This window comes from Mastigoproctus giganteus, chromosome 2 (assembly GCF_048544385.1).
Source record: "Mastigoproctus giganteus isolate SK-2022 chromosome 2, ASM4854438v1, whole genome shotgun sequence".
NCBI lineage: Eukaryota > Metazoa > Arthropoda > Arachnida > Uropygi > Thelyphonidae > Mastigoproctus > Mastigoproctus giganteus.
The window spans coordinates 166231877-166256431 of NC_143576.1; the positions used below are offsets into that span (position 1 = coordinate 166231877).

Below are 24555 nucleotides of genomic sequence, written 5' to 3' on the forward strand. Positions count from 1 at the left end.
CACTATAACTGATTAACTGTCATTCGCCGTATTCACAAGATAACACGTAATATTGTAGGCTGACTCATGTTTTCAGGAGCTCATATTTTGCTGTTTGAATAGATATTTCATGAAGCATGATAGAATGACCAGAGAAGCACATTTGTGGAGGTCACTACCATAAAAAAATTCGCAGTTCCCGGTTTAATGGACTTTTCAGTTAGTGCAATCTAATTATAAATTGGTAGTAAACTCAATCTTACTGCATTTGTGATAATACCAATAGCTGGAATTCTCTGGGTTTTTACTTTATTATGGTGAAATGTGTTTCCCCTTCCATGAAATCTTCAATCATATAAAAAACAAATAAATTTTCAGAATCTTCTCTTCATTCCTATTTTTTAAGCTTTGTAAATTTGTCTCACTTGTGCACCTTTTTTACTGTTTTAAATTTTACAATAAAAAAAAAGAAAAAAGAAAATGTCAGAAATATCAATCACACAAACTTCATATCTTGCCAAGGTAAAATGCCATATTTACTGTAATATTTATTAGAAATCTAAAAAGTTTAAGCCTGTTTTAGCAATTTTATTGAGTTTCTAACTTTTTTTTAGTGTTTCACTTAACTGACTGAACATTTTTTTTGAGTGCTCTGTCCCTATCCCTATTTTTCCCATAAGCCCCATTGATTTTAATACATGAAATTATTATTATTATTAGCCATATGGTGTAAGGAAGCTTGAGGCTTATGCTGCACCAGCCAAAAAAAAAGAAAATTCCCAAGTTATCCTACATATATCATAAATATACAGGGGTGATTCACTACCAGTGCGACAAACTTGCAGGAGGTGTAGGGGGAACAAAGATGAATCTGAATCACATAGCATTGCAGGGTCCGAAATGCCTTCGTCATGCGGTAGAGGACGTTGAACGGGAAGTCGCGTGAACAGCGATCCCACTGGAAGTCAGCATTTGCGAACCGTTTCTGTTGAAGAAACCAAGTAGCAAAAGTCCTCCGGAGTGGATAATCCGCAGGCTCCAATGATTGGATGCATTGCAGATGGTATGAACTCATTTGGTTTGTTGACAGTATCCTCCATACTGTGGACTGGGAAATACCCAATCGTTGGCCTATCGCTCAAGTACTCTTACTCGGATTGCCTTCTGCAAGACGTAGGACATTCTCCTCATTGTATGGCGTTCTCGTCATTCTCTCTCGATTCATGGTACCTCTCGTAAAACAACCAGTCTCACGTAACCTTCTGCGCACACGTGCAAAAATCATATGATGAGGAGCACGCCTGTGCGGCAAACGTTCCTGGTACTAGCGCAGAGCAGCGGACCCATTACAGTCAGCAGCTCCATACACGAGGTGCATGTCGGCCAGTTCAACGTTTGAATACTCATCCATCCTACTGCCTCGGGAACCGGTTCGCAAATGCTCACTTCCAGCGGGATCGCTGTTCACGCAACCTCCCGTTCAACGTCCTCTACTGCATGACGAAGGCATTTCGGACCCTGCAATGCTATGTGATTCCGATTCGTCTTTGTGCCCCCTACACCTCCTGCAAGTTTGTCGCACTGGTAGTGAATCACCCTGTATATGTTACATTATAAATATTTTTTACAATACGACACAAGCCAATTACACTTATAAAAATAAGTGTAATTAGGGCATGGTCCCACTGTAGCACTTGTGCTCATGCAAGATTTCATCTGAAATACCATAACACGAAGATTTTTAGGAACACATATACCATATTATAGCAGATAACTGATTAACTATAATCAGTCACTGGGAATTATTAGCGGAATAGTTGTGCTACCTGATAGCTTTGCGGTAGAAGTTTTCAGGATACCAAAGTGTATGTAAAAATACTCACGTGTTGCTGAGTTATTTCTTACTGTTATTTTCAAGGTCACAGTCATTCTACCAAGTCAGCCATTTTCATGAGATAAAAGAACTACAGCAGTGCCACCTGCTTGTTCAGTAGGATTAGAAATTCGGCATAAATTGCGTAAAATTATTAAATTGCGACATCACCATCGTATAAGAGCTACCACTTCTATATAGCTGCGTAAGGCTTGGCAGATCAGCAGCTTAAATCCCTAGCCCGGATAAATGGTGAGGGTTAATGTCAGGAAGGGCATCCGGTCATAAAAACTATGCCAAAACAAAAGGTGATTGATGGAAAGTAGATGTGTCAGGGCTACCGAACAAAGGACGGGTCCGGTTAAAGAAGTTAGTTCAGCTAGAGATTAAGGAGGAGTTGAAAAGTGTTAGAATAGGAACATTGAACATTGGGACGATGAATGGAAAGAGCAGAGAGATTGTGGATTTGATGCAAAGAAGAATAGTGAAGATCGTATGCCTACAAGAGACTAGGATGCCGACCACATATGAACGTGGAAAGAAGGCGAGGACAAAGAAGAAAATATCATATTATAGCAGAACTAACTGTATATAGTTATAAAAATGCACAGAAAAGCCTCAAGAAAGTGATGCAAGTTAGTGACAGGATTATAGCTATAAGATTAAAGGCCAAACCAATAGATTTATTGATTATGCAAGTATATTTACCAACAAGCAGCCATACTGGGGATGAAGTGGATGGGGTACATGAACAGATGGGGGAAATAATGGAAGAACTGGGGAGTGACAAATGTATGATCATTGTGATGGGAGGTTGGAATGTTGTCCTCGGTGAAGGAAGAGAAGGAAATGAGGTTGGGGACTATGGACTTGGGACAAGGAATTAGACGGGCAAGAAGATGTTAGAATTTTGCAAAAGAAGAGAAATGTTCTCATCCAATATATGGTTTAGATGGGAAAAAAGAAGAAGAAGGTACACTTGGAGAAGACCAGGGGATGTTGATAGGATGAATGACAAATCAACTCTATTTTAGTCAACAAAAGGTGCAGGAATGCTGTGAAGAATATGCATAGCTATCTGGGTGCAGATGCTGACTCTGACTACAATTTGGCAGCAGTGAAAATGATGATACACTCAAGAGAATAAGGGGCTCAAGAAAAAGAAGTAAATGGAATTTGAATGTACTGAAGACTGCACTAGTTGAAAATTTCAGAGAAGCAATTGCCAGAGAGATTGTGGAGGGGGAGGAAATAGAAGTGGAGAAGAGATGGGAAAGGTTTAATAAAAATATTGTAATAGGAGTAGCAGAAAGCAAATTAGGTATAGTAGATCAGAAAAGGATAAGGAAACCATGGATCACAGAAGAAATGATAGATAAAATAAAGAGGAGAAAATAGAAGCACTAAAGTTCAGAAGAGGCAAGGATTAAATATAGGAGGTTAAACAATAAACTTAGAAGGACAATATATGATGCAAGAGAAAAATGGTAGGAAGAACAGTGCAGAAATTAGAGGAAATGGCAAGAACAGGAAGAAGTGAAGAAATGTATGAAAAAGTCAAGAGCTTAATGAACAAGAAGAAAAAGACTAGTGGAAAGATAAAAGACAAGTATGGAAAAATTCTATATGACAAAGAAAACATAAGGAGAAGATGGAAGGAATATATAGAAAGGATATATGATAAAACAAATAAACCAAAAGTCGGGCCTGTGAGAGCAGAAGATGAAGAAGAGACCTTAGGAACGAAATTATTAAGAGAAGAATTTGAAAAGGCAGTGGCCTCATTAAAAAGAGAAAAGGCAGCTGGACTGGATGATATACCAACAGAAATTATAAAAGGACTTGGAAAAGAGGCAAAGAAAGAATTGGTCAGGATTTGTGGGAAAATCTATGAATGTGGAAGCTTCCCAAAGAGTTTTTAAAATCCATAATATCTCATTAGAAAAGAAGAAGAAGAATGCAATAAATTATACCGACTATAGGACAATCAGTTCAATTTCTCATTCCTCAAAAATATTACTAAAATTCTCTCAGAATGCATTAAAGCAAAATGAAAGAGTGCAAATTCATAGAAGATCCGTTCAGGTTCAGAGAAGGATGTGAGACCAGAGAGGCAATAGGAATATTAAGAACACTAACAGAAAGAAGCATGGAAATAGGAAAAGATATGGCAATCTGTTTTGTAGATCCTAAAAAGGCTTTTGACAGAGTGAATTAGGTTAAGCTGATGAAAGCTAGGAAATGTTGGCCTAGATAAAAGTTTGTTTGTTTGTTTTGATTTTTATGGTGCAAAAACAACCAAGGGTATAATGCACCACGTCATCACAATTAAAATTTAAAAAGGTGAGATTTTGGTAACCTTTAATAAGGCTACGTCGTAAAAAAGTTATATATCTGCATCAATATATAAAAATTAGTACAGCAATAAAAGCAAGCTTTTTACATTAAATAAATGTGTACATGTTGACGGCTTTTAAAAAATTAAAAACTGCTGACACCTGGTCATTGTCGGATAAAATCTGACCGAGTGTAAAAGGCAGTTGGTTAAAAGCGTTAAAACATGCATTGCTAAAATTGGTACATTCAGTTAAAATATGCTTGACTGATAATACGGTGTCACATTGCTTGCACATAGGAGGATCATCATCATCAGTGATCAGCAGAAAGGAATGTGTCAGATGACTGTGTCTTATGCAAAGCCGAGCAAGAACAACTTCCTTTTATGAACCCTGTGCAGACTAGACTGTCATGGTTTGATTATAGGCTTGATCTAATAGAGTTTGTTTGTTACCTGCCCATGCCACGAGTCTTGTCACTGCAAATATATCTTGTTACGGATTATTTACCCGTAGTCTGTATACGGGACTGATAGGCTAAGATTATTCAACAGAGTGATGATTTGGCTGCATTGTCAGCCAAATCATTTCATTTAATCCCGAGGTAGCTGGGGATCCAGCAGAGGCAGATATCGAAACCACCTTCATACAGAGTGTGTAGCATCTGCAGAACCTGGATCAGAATTGGATGAGCAGTGTGTCTCATTGCTAATAGCATGTAGCACACTCAATGAATCAGTATATATAATAAACTGTCAGTGTTGGAAAATTCTAATGCAGCCCAAGGCTAACTCTATAACTTGCAGCTCTGCAGTGTACATGCTGCATTCAAGGGGAATCTGCTAAGATGTACTACAGTCAGAAAAGACAGCTGCAGATCCCACACATGAATCTGACTTCGAGCTATCTGCGTAAACTGCTGCGTAGTCAGAATATTCAACTCAATGTTGTGAATAGAGCTGAAGGTAGACAGCAGGCAGAGTATCCAACTTCATCCAGTTTTTAAAGAAGAAGTCACATGCTGGAGTTAGAGAATACCGGGGTGGAAAGGGCTGCTTGGGTGATAGCACACCTTGTCTACTGTGAAGTTCAGCTCCCTGAGTAGCCCTTGACACATACAGGTAGTTCTCGACTTTGAGTTAATTCATTCCTAGCGATTCTCGTAAAACAATAATTTATTTTCCATAGACAATGTTAAAAATAGGGGTTACGTTATCAACGATGAAATTAGTTAGCTAATTAGTTTAAGTATAAACAATGACTGATTTATCCAAAGAAATGAAAATGTAGTCTGTAAAAACAAGCAAATTATAATAACAGAGAAATTATTTATGACTTACACATGTTAAAGAATGTTTATTCTTCATCATCATCATCAACTAAATGCATGTTTGTTGCACAAGGATCGTCTTCAGAAATGCTTCAAGAGGCGTTTATTTCCAAGATAATTTTCTCTTTTCTTTATAAATTTTAATAGCATGCATAAGCATTTTTAAACAGAACGCACATATTCAACTAACACGATTTGCACGGAGTAACAAGTTTATGAAGCTTTAAAAAAAAAAAAGGAATGAAGAGAAGATTCTGAAAATTTATTTATGTTTTTAATGCGATTTAAGATTTCAGTAAAGGGCAAACACATTTCACCATAATAACGTAAAAACCCCCACACAATTCCAGCTATCGGTATTTTCACAAATGCAATAACATTGAGTTTACTACCCATTTATAACTGCTTGCAATAACAGAAAAGCCCAATAAACCAGAAAGTGCAAATTGTTTTTATTGTTTTATGGTCATGACTTCCAGAAATGTGCTTTAGAAAAATATCACAAAGCAGTTCAAAATTGGTTCTTATAACATATGATAATGATGAAAGTGTAGTGCGTTTAATGATTTGAATTGGTAACTAATACAATTTACACTATAAAAACGACCTTTTAGGGAGTTATATAGTGAAAATTTGAACTTCCGAGGTCGTTGAAACAGTGTGTTAATGGGGTCACATTACGATATTTTCACGATACGATGGTAACGGATTAATATCGTAAAGTGGGGTACACCGTATTGTATATCTACGCACGTGGTTTGAAATGCAAAATTTATGAATGTTTAACATTCATTTTTTGCAATTAATATTCATATTTTCAATTCTGGTGATACTTGATACTTCGAAAAAAAAAACTCGTAACCCCAGGAACTCGTAAAGCAAGAACTGCCCGAATATTGAATGGACGGTTTGCAGTCTGATGCATGTTATAAATATTTTTCCATCATGGCTCAAAAAACGAATGTCCACATGGAGTGGTTTGGCACTGCATTCAGCATAAAAGCATACTGTAGAGACAATTGTTTTCATTGAAGTGACAAGGACAGTTCATCTGCTTCGACATATAGACTGCACCAAAGATGTTCTAAATGCACCAAGTAGCAATGTGTAGAGCCTGGTGGGATCAAGCCACCGAAGGATGCTATTCCTGGTGGATGCATACACTTGACAACCATAATCCAATTTTGACCGCACAAGTGCACAATACAAACAGAGTAACTTACACAAGTCTGCACCCCAACAGGTAAAAGAGAGAGCACGGAGAAGGTTCAGCCCTCTCATGCATTTTGTGTATAGCTGACACATATGAGGGAGAAATGTCAGCTTTTTGTCAAATATGAGTACCAAGAATTTCGCTTCTGCTAATACTGGAATGGTGCTTTGTCCAAGTCATCTTAATTCAGATTCGTTGTGAAGATTACACTTCCGGCAAAAATGGATGCAAACAGTCTTCTCTGATGAGAGCCTGAAACCATTGGCCTTTGCCCAGGAGTTAAGATGACCAACAGCTTGTTGTAGTTGTCTCTCTATAACCCTGATGTTGCATGACTGGGAAAAAATTCTGAAATCATCAACATACAGTGCCCTCTTTATGGTAGAAGGAAGTTGTTCAGTAATAGAATTAAATCTAATGGCAAAAAACATAACACTTAAGATAGATCTTTGCGGTACCCCTTCCTTTTGGCAAAAGGTCCGGGAAAGGATCGATCCTATTCAAACTTGGAAAAAAACCTCAGGGGCTCACATCTGGTGAGTATGGGCTTGGAACACCCAGGGTCCTGAGCTGGATATCATCATTCTTCTTTTCCTTGGTGATTCCCTTCTACTTCTCTCTCTCTCTCTCTCTCTCTCTCTCTCTCTCTCTCTCTCTCTCTCTCTCTCTCTCTCTCTCAGGGTAATTCAGATTTTTTTTGGCTGGTGCAGCATAAGCCTCAGGCTTCCTTGCACCATATGGCTAATAACAATAATAAAATGAGAAGATAAAAAGTTTTTAATAAAAACAGGAAGGTGGCCTCTAAGAGCAAAGTTATAAATATCTTTTAAAATACCAAATCTCCAAGTTGTGTCATACGCTTTTCCATATCAAAAAAGGTTGACACCAGGTGCTCTCTTTTAAGGAAAGCATCTCAAATAGATGCTTCCATTCTAATTAAGTGGTCCAAAGTGGACCTATTCTTTTAGAAGCGGCACTGATTTTGAGAGAGAAGACGAGCATTGACCATTCTCTCCAATAATTTACACAAGCAGCTAGTCAGAGTGATACAGTGGTAATTTATTGAAAGGTTGGGATTCTTGCCTGGCTTAGCAAAAGCAAGAATAATTGCCTTGTGCCAGGCATTTGGAAACTGTTCTTCAAGGAAGATTCTGTTGTATAGGAAGAGCAGATGGTCCATGGATTTTGGTGAAAGGTGCTTGATCATTTCATAATGTATGTCGACTGGTCCAACTGTAGATTTGTGAACGTGTGCTGTTTTTAGCTCATAGATGGTAAAAGGCCAGTTATATGGGTGGAAGCCCTTTGATGTAAAATTAAGGGCCTGTTTTTCAGTTTTGTGTTTAAGGACCAGAAACTCAGGGGAGTAAGATGATGTTGCTGAGATGTTAGCAAATGTTTCCCCAAAGCATTGGATATTGCAGTAGAGTCTGCAATAGTACATCCATTACACTCCAGGAGCAATGAGGGGCATGTACTGTACTTTCCCTTCATTTTCTGCACTTTAAAGACTACCTTAAAGCTGGTTGCCTGGTTAACAGACGATGTAAAATGGATCAAGGATTCTTTTTTGCTTTGATGTCGGATAAAACATGCTTTAGAGTGTGCATTTTTAAAAGCTATTAAATTGGCTGTGGTGGGATATCAGGGGTTTTTTTTTTTTTTTTTTTGGTAGTTGTTGGCGCATAGGCTTCTGTGGCCATAATGCACCTCCCAAAGTTTTTGTAGTACTTTGATCCAAGCCCGAGGCGCGAATCGAACCCGCGACCTTTGGGCTGCCAGGCAGGCAGGCAGGCACTTTGCCCATCCAGCTAGCCCGGTCGGCGGGATATCAGTGGAATATCCCCCATGCTTTGAGCCTTTTTTTCTGCTATGCATTATGGATTCTACCATGGTCTGGGAAACAGTGGAAATCAGGTAGATGTTTTTGAAATTGCAATTGCAGCTGCTGGACGGTACTTTCTGTAATGTGCGTGACTGCATCACTGTGTTGTTGTTTTTTCGTGCAAGGGCTACTTAGGCCATATTGCGCTGATCAATGTTATGAATGTTACACATGCATATTGACTGTTATGCCATCAGTCAAAAATGATCATATAATCTTATCTGTTTAATAAGTATCCGGGCTCCCCACCTACCTCAGAGCCCAAAAGGATACCCAGCAAACAATGAATGTGCTTGGTAGTGGGAAGCCAGCGCTACCCAGACACTATACATGCACCACCACCAGCCTGAATCCTGACATTCAGATCATGAGGGTAACCGCATGACATTGACTTGGTTGACCCTTGTAGGTGAGCCATTAGCCGACTGATCCTGGCAGAGCCAAACAGGAACACGCGTCTTGCCGGAGCAGGGGCCAAGTGGTGTGTTGAAGCTGCCCCCCCCACCACGAGGATCCCCCATTCAGAGTTTCCATGGGTCACAGCACACGGCAAATATGCCAGATTCCTATGGAGTTAGGTAGAACCTAGGCTGTGGGCATTAGATCCCAGTGATCTAATCTGGAGGACCAGCAGCATCACTGGTAGCTCCCATCAACACATACAGTTGCCTACATCGAGGGGTCTAGATAAAAGGAATAAAAAACCAATTTTGGAACTTTACATGGGACAGACACCTGTGGTCGGATTGATGGAGAGGATTCAGAAGAAGCAGACAGTGGTAGGGGGTGTAAGGCAAGGCATATTCCATGTCCCCCTTACTATTTAATATACAGTAAACCCCCGCTATTCGCGGGGGTTACGTTCCTGAGAAATGCCGCGAATACCGAAAACGCGAATACTGAGTTATGGCTCCCATAGTAATAAAGGGGTTCCGTTCCAAAGTATGAAATATATAAGAAAAACTAGTCTAAAATTTTGTCTATGTATGTGTTATATGTACCTTCATAATATGACTATGTACATAGACAGTAGTGAAATGCAAGCATATGGCATCGAAATGAAAATAAGAAACAATTTAATATTAAATGTAATATTTATTAGAAATTTCAAACAAATCTTTCAAACCACCACATTTGCTGGCTAAAAAACTTAATCCCGCCAGAGCTATCACCAGTTTCGCTAAAGTGTAGATAAAGGAGTTTTGCCTTTTCACGAATGATGAGTGAACTTAGCGGAATTTTATTTTTAGTTCGGTCTTCTATCCACAGATTTAAAGCCTTTTCCATATTTCCTAATTTAACATCACGAGTTACAGAGCAAATTTTTGAAACAATTAGCGCGTTTTCACGGACACTACGGCGGATTTTTTCTTCCGATTTTTTGATTGATCGTAACGTTGACTCATTGATTTTATAATGTTTTGCCACTGAGGAGACGCTTTGACCATTAGAAATTTTGTCTAATAACTCAATTTTATTCGCTAATGTCATCACCTTCTTTGATATTTTCACATTTCTCTTGTTATTCGTAGCCATATTTTTGTACGGTTAGAAAGAACTTGTCCACAATAAAGTCACTTTCGTCCGTTAACACACTCGAAAAAGTCTGTTTTACACTGCAAAACGGTAGATTTATCACTTTTGTAAGCATATCAATTTATAAATTGCTAAATTTATTTAATTTATAAGCATATAAATTAAAAGCAAACGACAAAAACTTCCATTACAAGCGCATAACACATACTGAACAAGGATTAGCGAGAAACATCCACGCTCACGATTTTGTCACCCCTCTCCCCCACCCACTGAGCGCTGTTTTGACCGGGAAAGATAATTGTAGCCACGCCCATGTTTTTTTATGGCGGATAATATTCACGGCGCTTTAAAATTCACATTTTTTTAGGTTTCATTTTATATTAAATCAGCGATCGCGAATACGCGAAACCGCGAATACAGATACCGCGAATAGCGGGGGTTTACTGTATATGCAAAAGCATTGATGAAACAGTAGTAGTAGTAAAGGCATGTGATGCAAGAAAGCAAGTTTATGAAATTATGCAGCATCAACCAAAAAAAAAAAAAAATTACAAAACAATCCCCCTCTAAATGTTTGTCCAGTTCCTCCTTAAATTTATTTAACCTATCAACTTCCACAGTGACAGACAGAAGTTTGTAACAGCAATTAACCACCCGCTGGCTAAAGACAAATTTCCGCACATCTATCCTTCCTCAATTTCAATTTATACCCCTTTAGGTTCATAATATGAAAAGTGGAAGAATCCCATCAGAATTCAAGAAACCAAGATCACCACGCAGGTGCCTAGTCTCCAGCTGCTGCAATTTCTAGAACTTAAGCCTCTCCTGGTAAGATGATCCCTTCATTCCCCTCACCAATCTTGTTGCCCTTCTCTGTACATGCTCAAGCAAATCTACATCCTTCCTAAAAAGAGGCCTCCTGACCTGTACGCAGTACTCAAGGCATAGCCTGATCATTGACTTATATAGAGGGACAATCACCTCCTTTTCCCTGCTAGCAAAATTCCTGTATATCACTGACAACACGCCATGACCTGCCCTGGCAGCCTGTCTGCATTGCTCAGAAAACTTCATATATGACTGCACAATTACTAACAGGTCTTTTTCATTTTCTACCACCTTAAGTGTAGTACCACACAGTTGGTACGTTTCTCTGGGGTTACTTCTACCCATATGCAGTACTTTGAATTTTTCAATGTTAAACTTCAGTTGCCACTTCTCAGCCCATCTGCCCAAATTTTCTAGATCCTGTTGCAGTAACACACTGCCATTGCTGTCATTAACAATCCTGCCAACCTTCATATGATCTGCAAACTTCGATACCAAGCCTGATATACCTTAATCTTATATCATTGATAAATATACAAAACAACGGACCCAAAGCCGAACCCTGTGAAACTCCACTAATAAAATTAGTCCACAAATAGCAGCACCCATTGATTAGGCACCTCCGTAGCCAAGTGGAAAGGAGCAGCAGTGCGTAGCACACGCTTCTTGATTAGACCGGGGTTCGAGCCCATCACCACCAAATACAGAGGATGCGGAAAGGTCAGGAATGACCACCGCATATTCACGGAGCAATATGGCCTTAGTTGCTAATGCTCCTAAAAACCAAACAAACAAACAAACAACCCATTGATTACCACCCTCTGTCTTCTCCCACTCAACCATGCTTTTATCCATTGTAGCAACTTACCCTTAATACCATTCTGCTCCAATTTGTATAGTCTTCCATGCGCAACAGTGTCAAAAGCTTTCCTGAAATCCAAGTATATGATATCAAAATTATTTTTTGCATCCTGTTCCTTTGTAACCACATCATAATAACAAATCAAATTTGTCAGACAAGACTTTCCCTTAACAAACCCATGCTGTGTCTGAATTATTGCTGCAGTCTTGTCTAGATAATCCTGCAATGCATATTTAACCAGTGACTCCATTATTTTACCCGGAACAGAAGTTAAACTAACTGGTCTGTAATTACTCTTGTCGCCCTTCGATCACCCTTTGTGAATTGGGGGACACATTTGCACATCTCCAGTCTGTGGGACCTTCCCTGAATCCAAGGATGCTCTCATAATTATGGCTAAGGGTTTGGTTACTTCCTTTACCACCTCCTTTAATATAACTGGATAGATCCCATCCACCCCAGGTGGCTTTCTTATGTTTAACTTCAACAATTTCTCCTCCACTTTGTTCTCAGCTATTACAAAGTCATTACGCACCCTGTTACAATTTGATAATCTTGTGGCATTTTCAAACATTAATAACTCCTCATATGTGAATGTAGATGCAAAATACTCATTCAGTTTGTTTGCTATCTGAGCAGGATCATCAACAGTCGAACCATCAATATCAAATGGACCAATCAGATTAATCCCCTTCTTTTAGAGTTTATATAAGTAAATAAATCTTTGCTTTTTTTCTTAGCATCCTTTGCCAAAGATTTCTAGTAATCTGCCTTCGCCTGCCTAACCTCCTTTGTGACTTGATTAGTCTGTAATCAAGACTAGCTTACATATATCATAGACTTCTGTGTCGCCTGATCATTTATATGCATCCCATGCATTTTTCTTCTCTGCCACGAGTCTCATTAGTTCATTTGACAACCATTTAGGCCTAAACCTTGAACAATATTTCTTAATAGGTATGAAAGGCTTAGTAGCTTCCACTATTAATTCCTTCTTTGTACTCATATATCGAGTACAAAGAAGAGCAAAAAGGAGGTGTAAAAGTAGGAGTGGGAGAAGATAAAGACAATAAGATTTGCAGACAACCGGGTTCTGGTTGCTAATAATAATGAGGACTTACAGAGCTCCTTGGATATCTTGAACAGCAAAATAAAGGAGCACAATATTAACAGCAAGAAAACCAAGATAATGTTAATTTCAAGGCCAGGAAGTAGAATCACTGTAACATTAGATGGAATAAGATTGGAACAAGTGGACAAATACAGATACTTGGGAAGCACAATGAATGATAAGAATGGCCATACAGAGAAGAAGAACAACATTAAAGCTTAGTGACAAACTTGATATAATTCAAACATTAGGGTCACCCGGTAAATTAATTCATATATCCGTGTGTATTGTGTCTGTAAATTGCATGTGTTCTTTGCTCAATTTGACAGTTTTTCTGGACAAAAACTCCAGTTTCTGGGGAGAGAAAAAAACCTTGCTACACCTGAGACCCACTAACTCACCATGGAGTGAAAAATGCCTATAAAAGTTCCTCGCATCATTGACTGAATTCGAACCCAGGCCTTTTCCACCTGGTGTGGGGAGGATGGTGATGATACCGCTGTGCTAACCGTGCAGACTAAATTTGATATAATAAAATAAATAGAATGGGGCGTAAGCAGAGGTGTATTAATGGCAGAAAGTAACATTGGATTATCAACATGTTTTGTTTTTTTATGTGCAGTTAATAAAATTGCATTCTTAATCTCTCTATTTCTTCTTTGGCCTCATTATTTCTGCATTAAATACATTCAAAATAAAACTTTCTAGATAACGGAAAAATTGAAATAATGGCAACTTGAGTCCCTGAAGGTGCCGTTATTTCAAAAAGTCTATTGTACTACTCACATACATTCAATTCCAAAAACATTGTCAGTGATTTTTTATTGACTTAATGTCTTGATGGAATCATTCCTCCCTGCTCAACATTTGCTAGACAAGAAGCTAGACAATTTATCTAGACAAGACTTCAGTTACAGCTCGGACACTGCATGGGTTTGTTAAGGCTCGAATTTGTTAAGGGGAAGTCTTGTCTGATCAATTTGATTGAATACTATGATGCGGTCACAAAGGAACTGGATGCAAGAATAATTTTGATATCATATATTTGGATCTTAGAAAGGCTTTTGATACTGTTGCACATGGAAGACTGCTGAACAAATTGAAACAGTGTGCCATTGGTGACAAATTGCTGCTATGGATAAAGGGATGGTTGATTGAGAGAAGACAGACTAGTAATCAATGGTCACTGCTCATCGTGGACTAATGTTATTAGTGGAATCCCCCAGGGTTAAGTGTTGGGTTCATTGTTGTTTTCTGTATTTCTAAATGATATCAATAGTGGAATATCAGGCTTAATGTCTAAGTTTGAAGACAATACAAAGTTTGGCAGGGTTGTTAATGACACTAACGACAGTATGCTACTGCAATAGGATCTAGAAAAGTTGAGCAGATAAGAGGTGGCAACTAAAGTTTAACGTTGACAAATGTAAAGTACTGCATACGGGAAGCAGTAACCCCAGAGTAATATATCAACTGTGTAGTACTACACTGACGGTGGTAGAGAACAAAAAGGACCTGGGGGTTATTCTGCAGTTAGATATGAAGTTTTCTGAGCAGTGCAGATGGTCTGCAAGAGTAGCTCATGGTGTTTGTCAATGATATACAGGAATTTTTCTAGCAGAGATAAGGAGGTGATTATCCCCTTGTATAAGGCGAAGGTTAGACCACATCTTGAGTACTATATAGAGGTCTGGAGGCCTTATTTTATTTTAAGAAGGATGTAGAACTGCTGGAACAAGTACAGAGAAGGGCAACAAGATTAGTGAATGGACCAAAAGGTTGCTTGTACAAAGAAAAGCTTACATTTTGCAAATTACAGTGTCTGGAGACTAGGCATCTGTGAGGCGATTTGATTGAGGTTTATAAGGCCTTGAATGGTTTGAGCATGCTCAATGCTGATGGGATTCCTCCTCTTGCTCAGAATAATCACCTGAAAGGACATAAATTCAAATTGAGGAAAGACAGTTGTAGGACAGATGTGCAGAAGTTTGCCTTTAGCCAGCGAGTAGTTGATTGCTGGATCACACCTTAATCTGTCGCAGAAGTTGATAGCTTAAATAGAGTCAAGGCAGAACTAGGCAAACATTTGGAGCGAGTGGATGGGCGAAATGAGAACTTTTTTTTTTTTTTTGGCTGATGCTATATAAGCTTGCTTTCTTGTTGTTATTACTTGGTTTTTAGGAGCATTAGCAACTAAGGCTATATTGCACCGGGGATATGCGGTGGTCATTTCCTGACCTTTCCGCATTCTCCGTATTTAGTGGTCATGGGCTCAAACCCCAGTCTAATCAAGAAGTGTGTGCTACGCACTGCTGCTCCTGCCCACCTGGCTACAGAGGCGCCTGCTTTCTTGCATCATACGCCTTTTACTAATACCATGTGATGGTTTCCAGAAAAGAAATCTAAATGCAAATGGAAAAAATAAAATTTCAGCAACATACAACATTTCTTAATATGCAACAACCAGTCTCTGAATATATGTGTTTATATGTCTTTATATGTGTGAAACCTGTGGTTACTCAAGAAGTCTTCACAGAGTCATTTTAAAACCTAACATGCTTTTAGTTGTAATTCACTGATGCATATTTCAAGTCTTTCATCCTGTAGGAGTCTGATTTCAGTTCCTCTTTTATCTTTCATAGCACTGATCTTTCGAAATTTTCATTTAAGTAACGAAACCCTCTCAAATTCATCTTAGCCACTTCTTTTGCAAAACTCTTCATTAGGCTGATTTTAATGGAAAGAGGTGAAAGGAAATCTTCCATAGGTGGAAAATAACAATTTTCCACCTATGGTGGCCAAAGTGAAGCACTTTAATTATAACCATGTTATACAATAATATATTAATACTAAATAATGAATTTCTATAAAAAAAAAAAAAGTTTTAAATGCTATAAAAGTTTTAACTATTCATACAATGAAGAACTATTTTTATTTAATTCTGCTAAATTTACAGAAAATAACATTTTTTTTTAACAAAATAAAATGCTGCATAATAACTTTTACCTCTGAAGCAAAAAATCTGGCATTAGCAGGTTCAAATCGCATTGCCATACTTAAAGTGCTAAAAACTGTCCTTAACAGAGACAGCATCTGTTTCTTTTCAACTGAAAAACAAACATAAATTAGTCAGTATGATCACCATGTGCATAATGCTCATATAAAAGATACTCCAAACATATAATGTAACAAATTCTAGTTTAATTATTTCCATTTAATTTTCAATGATATTTATATTATTAGTGGTTTTATTTTTTTTATTTGTTTATTTTTTTAATAGATTATTGTTCCAATCTGGGAAATCCATGAACAGTTGAATGACACATAAAGAAAACAATTTGTTTTATATCTGTCTTAGTGAAAACTGAAGCTGTTATCAAAGCAGAGTGAGCACAGAATACAAAACTAGTTTGCTGTTCATTTACTCCCTCAAGATACATTATGAGGAACACTGAAAGTCTTCATGTAAAAGGAATGGCGGCTGCGGAAATACTGACACAACAAAAACAACTATGATCACTATGCACTGAAAGCTTATGTTATATTAAAAATCAAAATGACCTTTTCATACATTAATCCCCCTTCTGAAAAGTCCCATTTTATTTTCTTTGGTTTTCATATTAATATCTGTCTAAAATTGCTAATTTAAAGTTCATTATATGCATTTCTTTCTTGTAAAAAAAGTAAAAATGACTGACACAGAATCACTGTCTGCAAAAGCATACTTGAATTTAGAAGGCTTGTGTCCTCCATCTTGTTTCTTTAAATGACGATGTACGTGTTAATAAAAACTAGGCTTTCTATCGGTATATGTTTAATTATCACATAAGAGTAACAATGTACCACTGCCAGAGACGATAAGTACTTCAAAACCAAAATAGATAGAAAACCTATGCAAACTAGTCAATTTCTTCATTTAAAGTAATATTATCCCATAAAAAAAAACAATTAAAAAAAAAAAAAGTCTTCTTCACATAGGTTCTTGTTCATCATCATCATCAGCCATTTTCAATCCACTGCAGGATGAAGACCTCTCCAGCAACTTTCCAGTTCCTTCTGTTTTGAGCACTGACATCCATTTACTACCCAAAAACTCATGAATTTCATCTATCCATCTCAGCCTTTGTCTTCCAGGTTTTCTTCTAGCTCCTCTTGGGTACCATTCTGTTATTTTCTTAGTCCATCTGTCATCATGTCTTCGAGCTATGTGTCCTGCCCAAGACCATTTTAGTTCTTTAGTTTTGATAAGAATGTCCTTTACTTGAGTTTTCTGCCTAATCCATGTGTTTCTCTTCTTATCTAACAGTCTGATTCCCAATATAATTCGCTCCATTCTTCGCTGTGTAGTTCTCAGCTTCTCTTCCATTCTTTTGGTGAAGGCCCAAGTTTCACTTCCATAAGTCGTGGTGGGGAGTATACATTGGTTCATTATTTTACGTTTCAGACAAACTGGGATATTGCTCTTCAGTATGTGACTATATTTCCTGAATGCTATCCATCCAAAATTTATTCTTCTCTTGACTTCCAGCCATTTATCATTATTACAGCTAATAACTTGTCCCAGATAAGTATATGACTCCACCTTTTCAATTACTGCTCCTTCAATCATTATTTCCCTTTCTGTGGCATACTTGTTCATCATTACTTTTGTTTTAGCCATATTCATCTTTAGTCCAAAATCCTTACTAACTGTGCATAACTGATTAAAATTTTCCTCTAATTCTTTGGGATCGTGGCTTATGACCACAATGTCATCTGCAAATCGTAAATGGTTTAGGTACTCTCCGTTCACATTGACTACTTTCTGCGACCAGTCTAATCTTCTGAAAGCTTCCTCAAGGGCAGCAGTAAACAGCTTCGGAGATATTGTGTCTCCTTGTCAAACTCCTTTCTCGATTTTAAATTTCCTACTGTCTTTGTCTAGTCTAATAAAGGAGGTAGCATTCTCATATATTTTCTTCAAAATCATAATATATGGGGTATCTATGGCTTGTCTTTCCAGTGCCCGAAACATTACCTTATGCTGTATGGAGTCAAATGCCTTTTCATAATCCTTATGAAAAGGCATTTGACCAAATGCCAGGCATAATGGTGTTTTATATTCATTTGCTTTCTCCATTAGCTGTGATATTACATGAAGGTGATCCATAGTTGAGAATCCTGAACTAGAGCCAGCTTGCTCTTTCGGTTGATTCTCATCAAGTATTCTTTCTAATCTGTTAGTGAACAACCTTGTTAGTGGACCCTTGTGAACAACATGCAGATGTGGGATAACAAGCTAATTGGTCTATAATTTCCAATTTCTCATTTATCTCCTTTCTTATGCAGCAAAACTATGATTGCATTATTCCACTGCTTAGGTGCCACACATTTTCTAATGCACTTTGTGAAGAGCCTTGCCAGTTTTTGTGTTATGTCTCTTCCTCCCAATTTTAACAACTCTACAGTAACTTCATCTTCCCCCAGGGCTTTCTGATTCTTCATTTTCTTCAATGCATGTACTACCTCATAAGGAAGAATATCGGGCGTGTCGTATGTGCTGCTACTTTGCAATTCATCTTCCCCACTGCTGGCATCAATGCTTCGCTCCTTGTATAATTCTCTATAGTAGTCTTCTGCTATTTGAATTATGCCTTCTCTGCTGTTTATAAGTACACCATCGCTATTCTTCACTTTCAGTATCATTTGTCTTTCTGTATTACTGCTCATGGCTGCTGATTTAAATCCTTTGTTTTCCCTTAATGTTTGTTCTACTTTTCTTGTGTTAAATCTTCTTATGTCCTCTCTGAGTCTCTTTCTAATGGCTTTGCATAACTCAGTATACTCAATTTTCTTCCTGTCAGTGTTTTTCTTGCTCTTCATTTGTCATCTTCGGTTCATCATGACAAGTGTTTCTTGACTAATTTTTTCTTCTTTGGATTTCTTTTTCCCTATAGGTTTCTTGGGCTTTATCACTTTCAGAAAGTTGTAGTATGCCGGTCGAACCGGCAGAAAATGGACTTGGTGTGACAGTAGAACTTGCTACGTTTTGATGATATGACTACTGAAGCCCTCGTGGGTAGCATAATTGATAGAATCGCCCTCCTCCCCACACCTGGTGGAAAAGTAGTAGTAGTGACATGTGATGCAAGAAAGTAAATGTATGAGCTTATGCTGCATCAGCCAAAAAAAAAAAAAAAAAAAAATCACACCATTCCCTCCAAATGCCTGTCCAGTTCCTCCTTAAATTTATTCAACCTATCAACTTCCACAACGACAGATGGAAGTTTGTTCCAGCAATTAACCACCCGCTGGCTAAAGGCAAATTTCCACTCATCTATTCTACATCTGTCCTTTCGTAATTTGAATTTATGCCCCCTTAGGTTCGTAATCTGAAGCAGTGGAAGGATCCCATCAGAATTCAGCGTGCTGAACCCATTCAAGGCCTTATACACCTCAATCAGATCACCGTGCAGGTGCCTAGTCTCCAGCCACTGCAATTTGCAGAACATAAGCCTCTTTGATAAGAGGATCCCTTCATTCCCCTAACCAATCTTGTTGCCCTTCTCTGTACACGCTCAAGTAAATCTACATCCTTCCTAAAATGAGGCCTCCAGACCTGTACGCAGTACTCAAGGCGTGGCCTGACCATTGCCTTATACAGAGGGATAATCACCTCCTTTTCCCTATATATCATTGACAAAACCCCATGACCTGCCCTGGCAGCCTGTATGCATTGCTCAGAAAACTTCATATCTGCCTGCACAATTACTCCCAGGTCTTTCTCATTTTCTACCACCTTAAGTGTAGTACCACACAGTTGGTACGTTTCTCTGGGGTTACTTCTACCCATATGCAGTACTTTGCATTTGTCAAGGTTAAACTTCAGTTGCCACTTCTTAGCCCATCTGCCCAAATTATCTAGATCCTGTTGCAGTAGCACACTGCCATTACTGTCATTAACAACCCTGCCAACCTTTGTATCATCTGCAAACTTCGACATTAAGCCTGATATACCTTCATCAATATCATTGATAAATATACAAAACAACAGTGAACCTAACACCAAACCCTGTGGGACTCCGCTAATAACATTAGTCCAAGAAGAGCAGCACCCATTGATTACCACCCTCTGTCTTCTCGCACTTAACCATCCTTTTATCCATTGTAGCAACTTACCCTTAATACCATTCTGCTCCAATTTGTACAATAGTCTTCCACGCGCAACAGTGTCAAAAGCTTTCCTGAAATCCAAATATATGATATCAAAATTATTTTTTGCATCCAGTTCCTTTGTAACCACATCATAATATCCTATCAAATTTGTCAGACAAGACTTTCCCTTAACAAACCCATGCTGTGTCTGAATTATTGCTGCAGTCCTGTCTAGATGATCTTGCAATGCATCTTTAACCAGCGACTCCATTATTTTACCCGGAAAAGAAGTTAAACTGGTCTGTAATTACTCGTATCACCCTTCGATCCCCCTTTGTGAATTGGGGATACATTTACACATCTCCAGTCCATGGGAACCTCCCCTGAGTCCAAGGATGCTCTCGTAATTATGGCTAAGGGTTTGCTTAGTTGCTTTTCCGCCTCCTTTAATATAACTGGATAGATCCCATCCACCCAGGTGCTTTTCTTACGTTTAACGTCAACAATTTCTCTTCCATTTTGCTCTCAGTTATTACAAAATCATTAAGTATCCTGCTACAATTTGATAACCTTCTGCCATTTTCAAACCTTAATAATTCCTCACGTGTGAATGTAGATGCAAAATACTCATTCAGTTTGTTTGCTATCAGAGCATGATCATCAACAGTCGAACCATCGATATCGAGTGGACCAATCAGATTCATCCCGAACCTTTTAGTGTTTATATAAGTAAAGAAATCCTTGCTGTTTTTCTTAGCAGTTTTTCGTTTATAACTTAGTGCACATTTTTATTTGTTTTTTGCACGCATTGAGGTTACAGTATGTACATGGAATAAACTTTTGATACAATTTTGAGTTTTGTTCTAACTTACAGCTCAGCAAAAAAGTCATTTTTATCATTATTATTCATTTTTTATGTTCGCTTCTAGCTATGAATTCCAGATTTTCTTTTCAAACCGTTGCTTATAATTTTCAGAATGTTGTTATATCTCAATATTCTGAAAATTACAGCACATTAAATGCATTCTCTAAAATATAGGAGAAGCAAACATGTTAAGCGCACAAATTAAATCAGATAAGGACAGTTCATTGCCTCCAAATGCAGAATCCCTTACCATAGTACTCTTGCAACTCCAGTTTTTAAGGCTACCACAATGAGGGCATAAGAAACAGTAAGTGCTAAACAGTGCTTTAGAACTTTAAGGGAATCTCACACACACTAGCAAGACTTTTGTGGATTAATTGGCTGACTGTTTTCTACAGTAGTATGTTAAAAGCAAGAAAGAGGAAGCAATACTCTTGATCTGATTATCAACAGCAATTCTTCGTGCATTAAGGATCTTCAAGTAAAAGACAGGACTTTTACAAAATTAAATTCTACAAGGCTTTTCATATTAACTAAGAAATACTGTTCAAAGCTTAGATCTAAATGTATGTCAGATGAATTAATGACTCTTGTAGCAGAAAAAAATGCATTGGATGCATATGAATTATCAGGTGATACAGAAAACTACAGTACATATAAATTATGTCTGCAATCAAATCACAAAGGAGGTGAGGCAAGCTAAAGCAGATTACAACAGATTAGTCTCTGACATAGAATACAAAGAATAAAAATTTAGATATGTTAACAGTAGAAGAAAGCGGGTTCAATCACACTGGTTCACTTGATATCAACAGTTAAGTACTGATGATTCTGCCAAGTTGCTGACAAGTTCAGTAGGTATTTTGCATCTATTTTCAGACATGAGGAATTCTTTAAGGAAGGGAAGGGAATGCCAGAAGCTTAGCAAAATCTAACAGGGAGCTAAATAATCTTGTGATAACTGAAATGTTACTGAGAGAGAAGAGAAAGAGAAATTGTGGAAGCAAAACATAAGAAAAGCACCTGGCTTGGATGGGATCTACCAATTATATTATGGTAAGCAGCAAAGGAGGTAAGAAAACTCTAGCCATAATTATGAGTGCAACTTTGGATTCAAAGGTGGTCCAAATGGACTGGAGATGTATGAATGTCTCCCCAGTTCACAAAGGGGGGATCAAAAGGTGATATCAGTAATTAGATATGGTTGCTTGACTTCTGTTTCAGGGAAAATAATGGAGTCACTGGTTAAAGTAGTAACATAGCACCATGTAGACAGGAATGCAGTTATGCTGCAGTCAAAGCATAGATTTTTAAAGAGAGGTCTTCAGTGACCTATCTGATTGGATACTGTCATGACATAATGAAGGAACTAGATGCAAAAAACAATTTTGAAGAAGTTCGTATATTAAGATTTCAAAAAAGCATTTGACACTATTAATCATAAAAACTGTTCTGGAAATTGCAGCAGTGTGGCATTAGAGACAAATAACTGCTATGGATAAAGGGATGGTTGAGTGTGAGGAGGAAAAGAGAGCTGATCAATGGGTAATGCACTTCATGGACTAATGTTATTAATGGAGTCCCCAAGGACTCCATTAATAACATTAGTTCTGTTCTGGGCCCATTGCTGCTTTCTAGTTTTTTAATGATATTGACGAAAGTACATCAGGCTTAATGTCTAAGTTTGCGAATAATGCAAACTTAGACATTAAGGCAGTGTATTTAATGACAGTAATCAAAGTGTAGCCGAGTGGTCAGGAGTGTGAGTGCAGTAGTACACGCTCTTTGAATGAACCGGGGTTCAAGCCCGTGACTGCTAAATATGATTAACATTTGTATTGATTGATTTATTGTAACCTCCACTGACCTGGTGGTCATGCCAGGAGTATATACAAGAACAATATCTAATAAAATTAGATAGATAAGCTGAAAAGTGGCAACTGAAGTTTAACATTGACATGCAAGGTACTGCATATGGGTATCGGTAATCCCAGAGTAAAGTATCAACTGTGTGGTATTACACTCCGGGTAGCGGAAAATGGAAAGGGCCTGAGCATTATTGTGAATCAGATATGAAGTTCTCTGAGCCGCATACACAGGCTGCCAGGTCAGATCACAGGTTTTGTCAATAATATATAAGAATTCTGCTAACAAGGATAAGGAGATGATTAACCCATTGTGCAATGCAATAAACAGACCACATATTGAGTACTGTATACAGGTCTGGAGGCCTCATTTAGGAAGGATCCTTCCTAAAATGAGGTGAGTGAAAAGGTGGTCTTACCAAGAAAGGCTTCATTTCTGAAAACTGTAGTGTCTGGAGACTAGTTATCTGAGAGAGAAGAGTGTGTTTTAAATTAGTAATGGTCACCACAGTGAGAAAGAGCTTGGAACTGCTTTGATTACTGTCATCTGTAGCAATCAAAAATAGCACATTTTTCGGGGCCATCACTTCCTCCTCTTTCACTCTCTGTGAAATTTCTCTAACAATACCTGTTTATATTCTCCTACAACCATATTTTTTGCTATTGCACTATCAGGAAATGTAGTCCTTTAACCGAATGTAAGGTAATGTATCAATTTAACCAAAATCTGCAAAATGACCAACCATCTGCATAGCATATGCACCTAGCATCAGCAAAAAAATAGACAACGGTAAGGAAATATGCAGTTAGTACATCTTTCAAAGGATCATATTCTGTGAAACAGATAGGAAAACATCCAACAAATCCAACAGTCCCAAAGGGCCAATCTAAAAAACAGATTGTTACTTATAGGTACCTATATAGGGGAATCTTACGAACGCCTCAATTTCAGACTAAAATAAAATAAAATATACATCTAATCTGGGAGAATAAACAAATCCGAATTGGCATTCCAGTGCAGAGATATTTGGCAGTTTAGCAACCCTACAGTCCTTTCAACTGACCAACAATAAAATTAGAAGAAAATTTAAAGAATCATTTTTATAAAAAATATTTGGGGCAAACTCTATAAATAATAAAGTTACAGAATTCGATCATCAATATTTCAGCATCCTTAAAGGGACAGTAGAAGATGACCTCAAAAAACAAAAAAAGGAAGGCTAAAACCTAGGAAGCTTTTTTGGGAGCGAGACTTAATGGGTAAATTTTTCGGGGTAACCTCGGGGTAATTTTTTCTTAAGTCATTATGGCTCCATGATAACCAACCTGCCACTGGCCAATTAGTAAGATGTTAACACTAAGCCCCAAAGACCAACATAGGTATATAAGAGCACCTCATGACTGAATGAAGGAGACTTAAGTCATTTGGTAAGACAGAATGCTGTTGTCAGGTAAGTCAGTATCTTATTTACATTTACTTTTACCTTTATTTGTATAAAAACTTAACAATGTTAACAATATGGGTAAAAGTAAAAGCTCATTGAATGTTTGTAGTAGTAATACATAATTAATTAATTGTTAAAATTTGTTTTTCTATCCTTTAGTACAGCCCAATATGGTTTGATGATGGATTCCGACAAGTTTCCTGAAATGTTACCTAATTTTATAGTGCATTTAGTCAACAAGGCTAAATAAACTAACTTTTAAAAAATCCACATAGTTTAAGAGTGGCTTGTTT

The 24555-nt window shown here is 37.8% G+C and overlaps 1 protein-coding gene across 3 annotated transcripts in view; it reads right to left on the reverse strand.

Annotated features, from left to right (window-relative positions):
* Positions 1 to 24555, reverse strand: part of bchs (WD repeat and FYVE domain containing 3 bchs) — a 1877108-nt gene that overhangs the window by 1531380 nt on the left and 321173 nt on the right. For all 3 annotated transcript variants that reach the window (XM_090389621.1, XM_090389619.1, XM_090389620.1), the window contains exon 16: positions 15960 to 16060. In XM_090389621.1, the coding sequence (XP_090245747.1) occupies positions 15960 to 16060 (101 nt within the window). The remainder of the gene's footprint in view (positions 1 to 15959; positions 16061 to 24555) is intronic.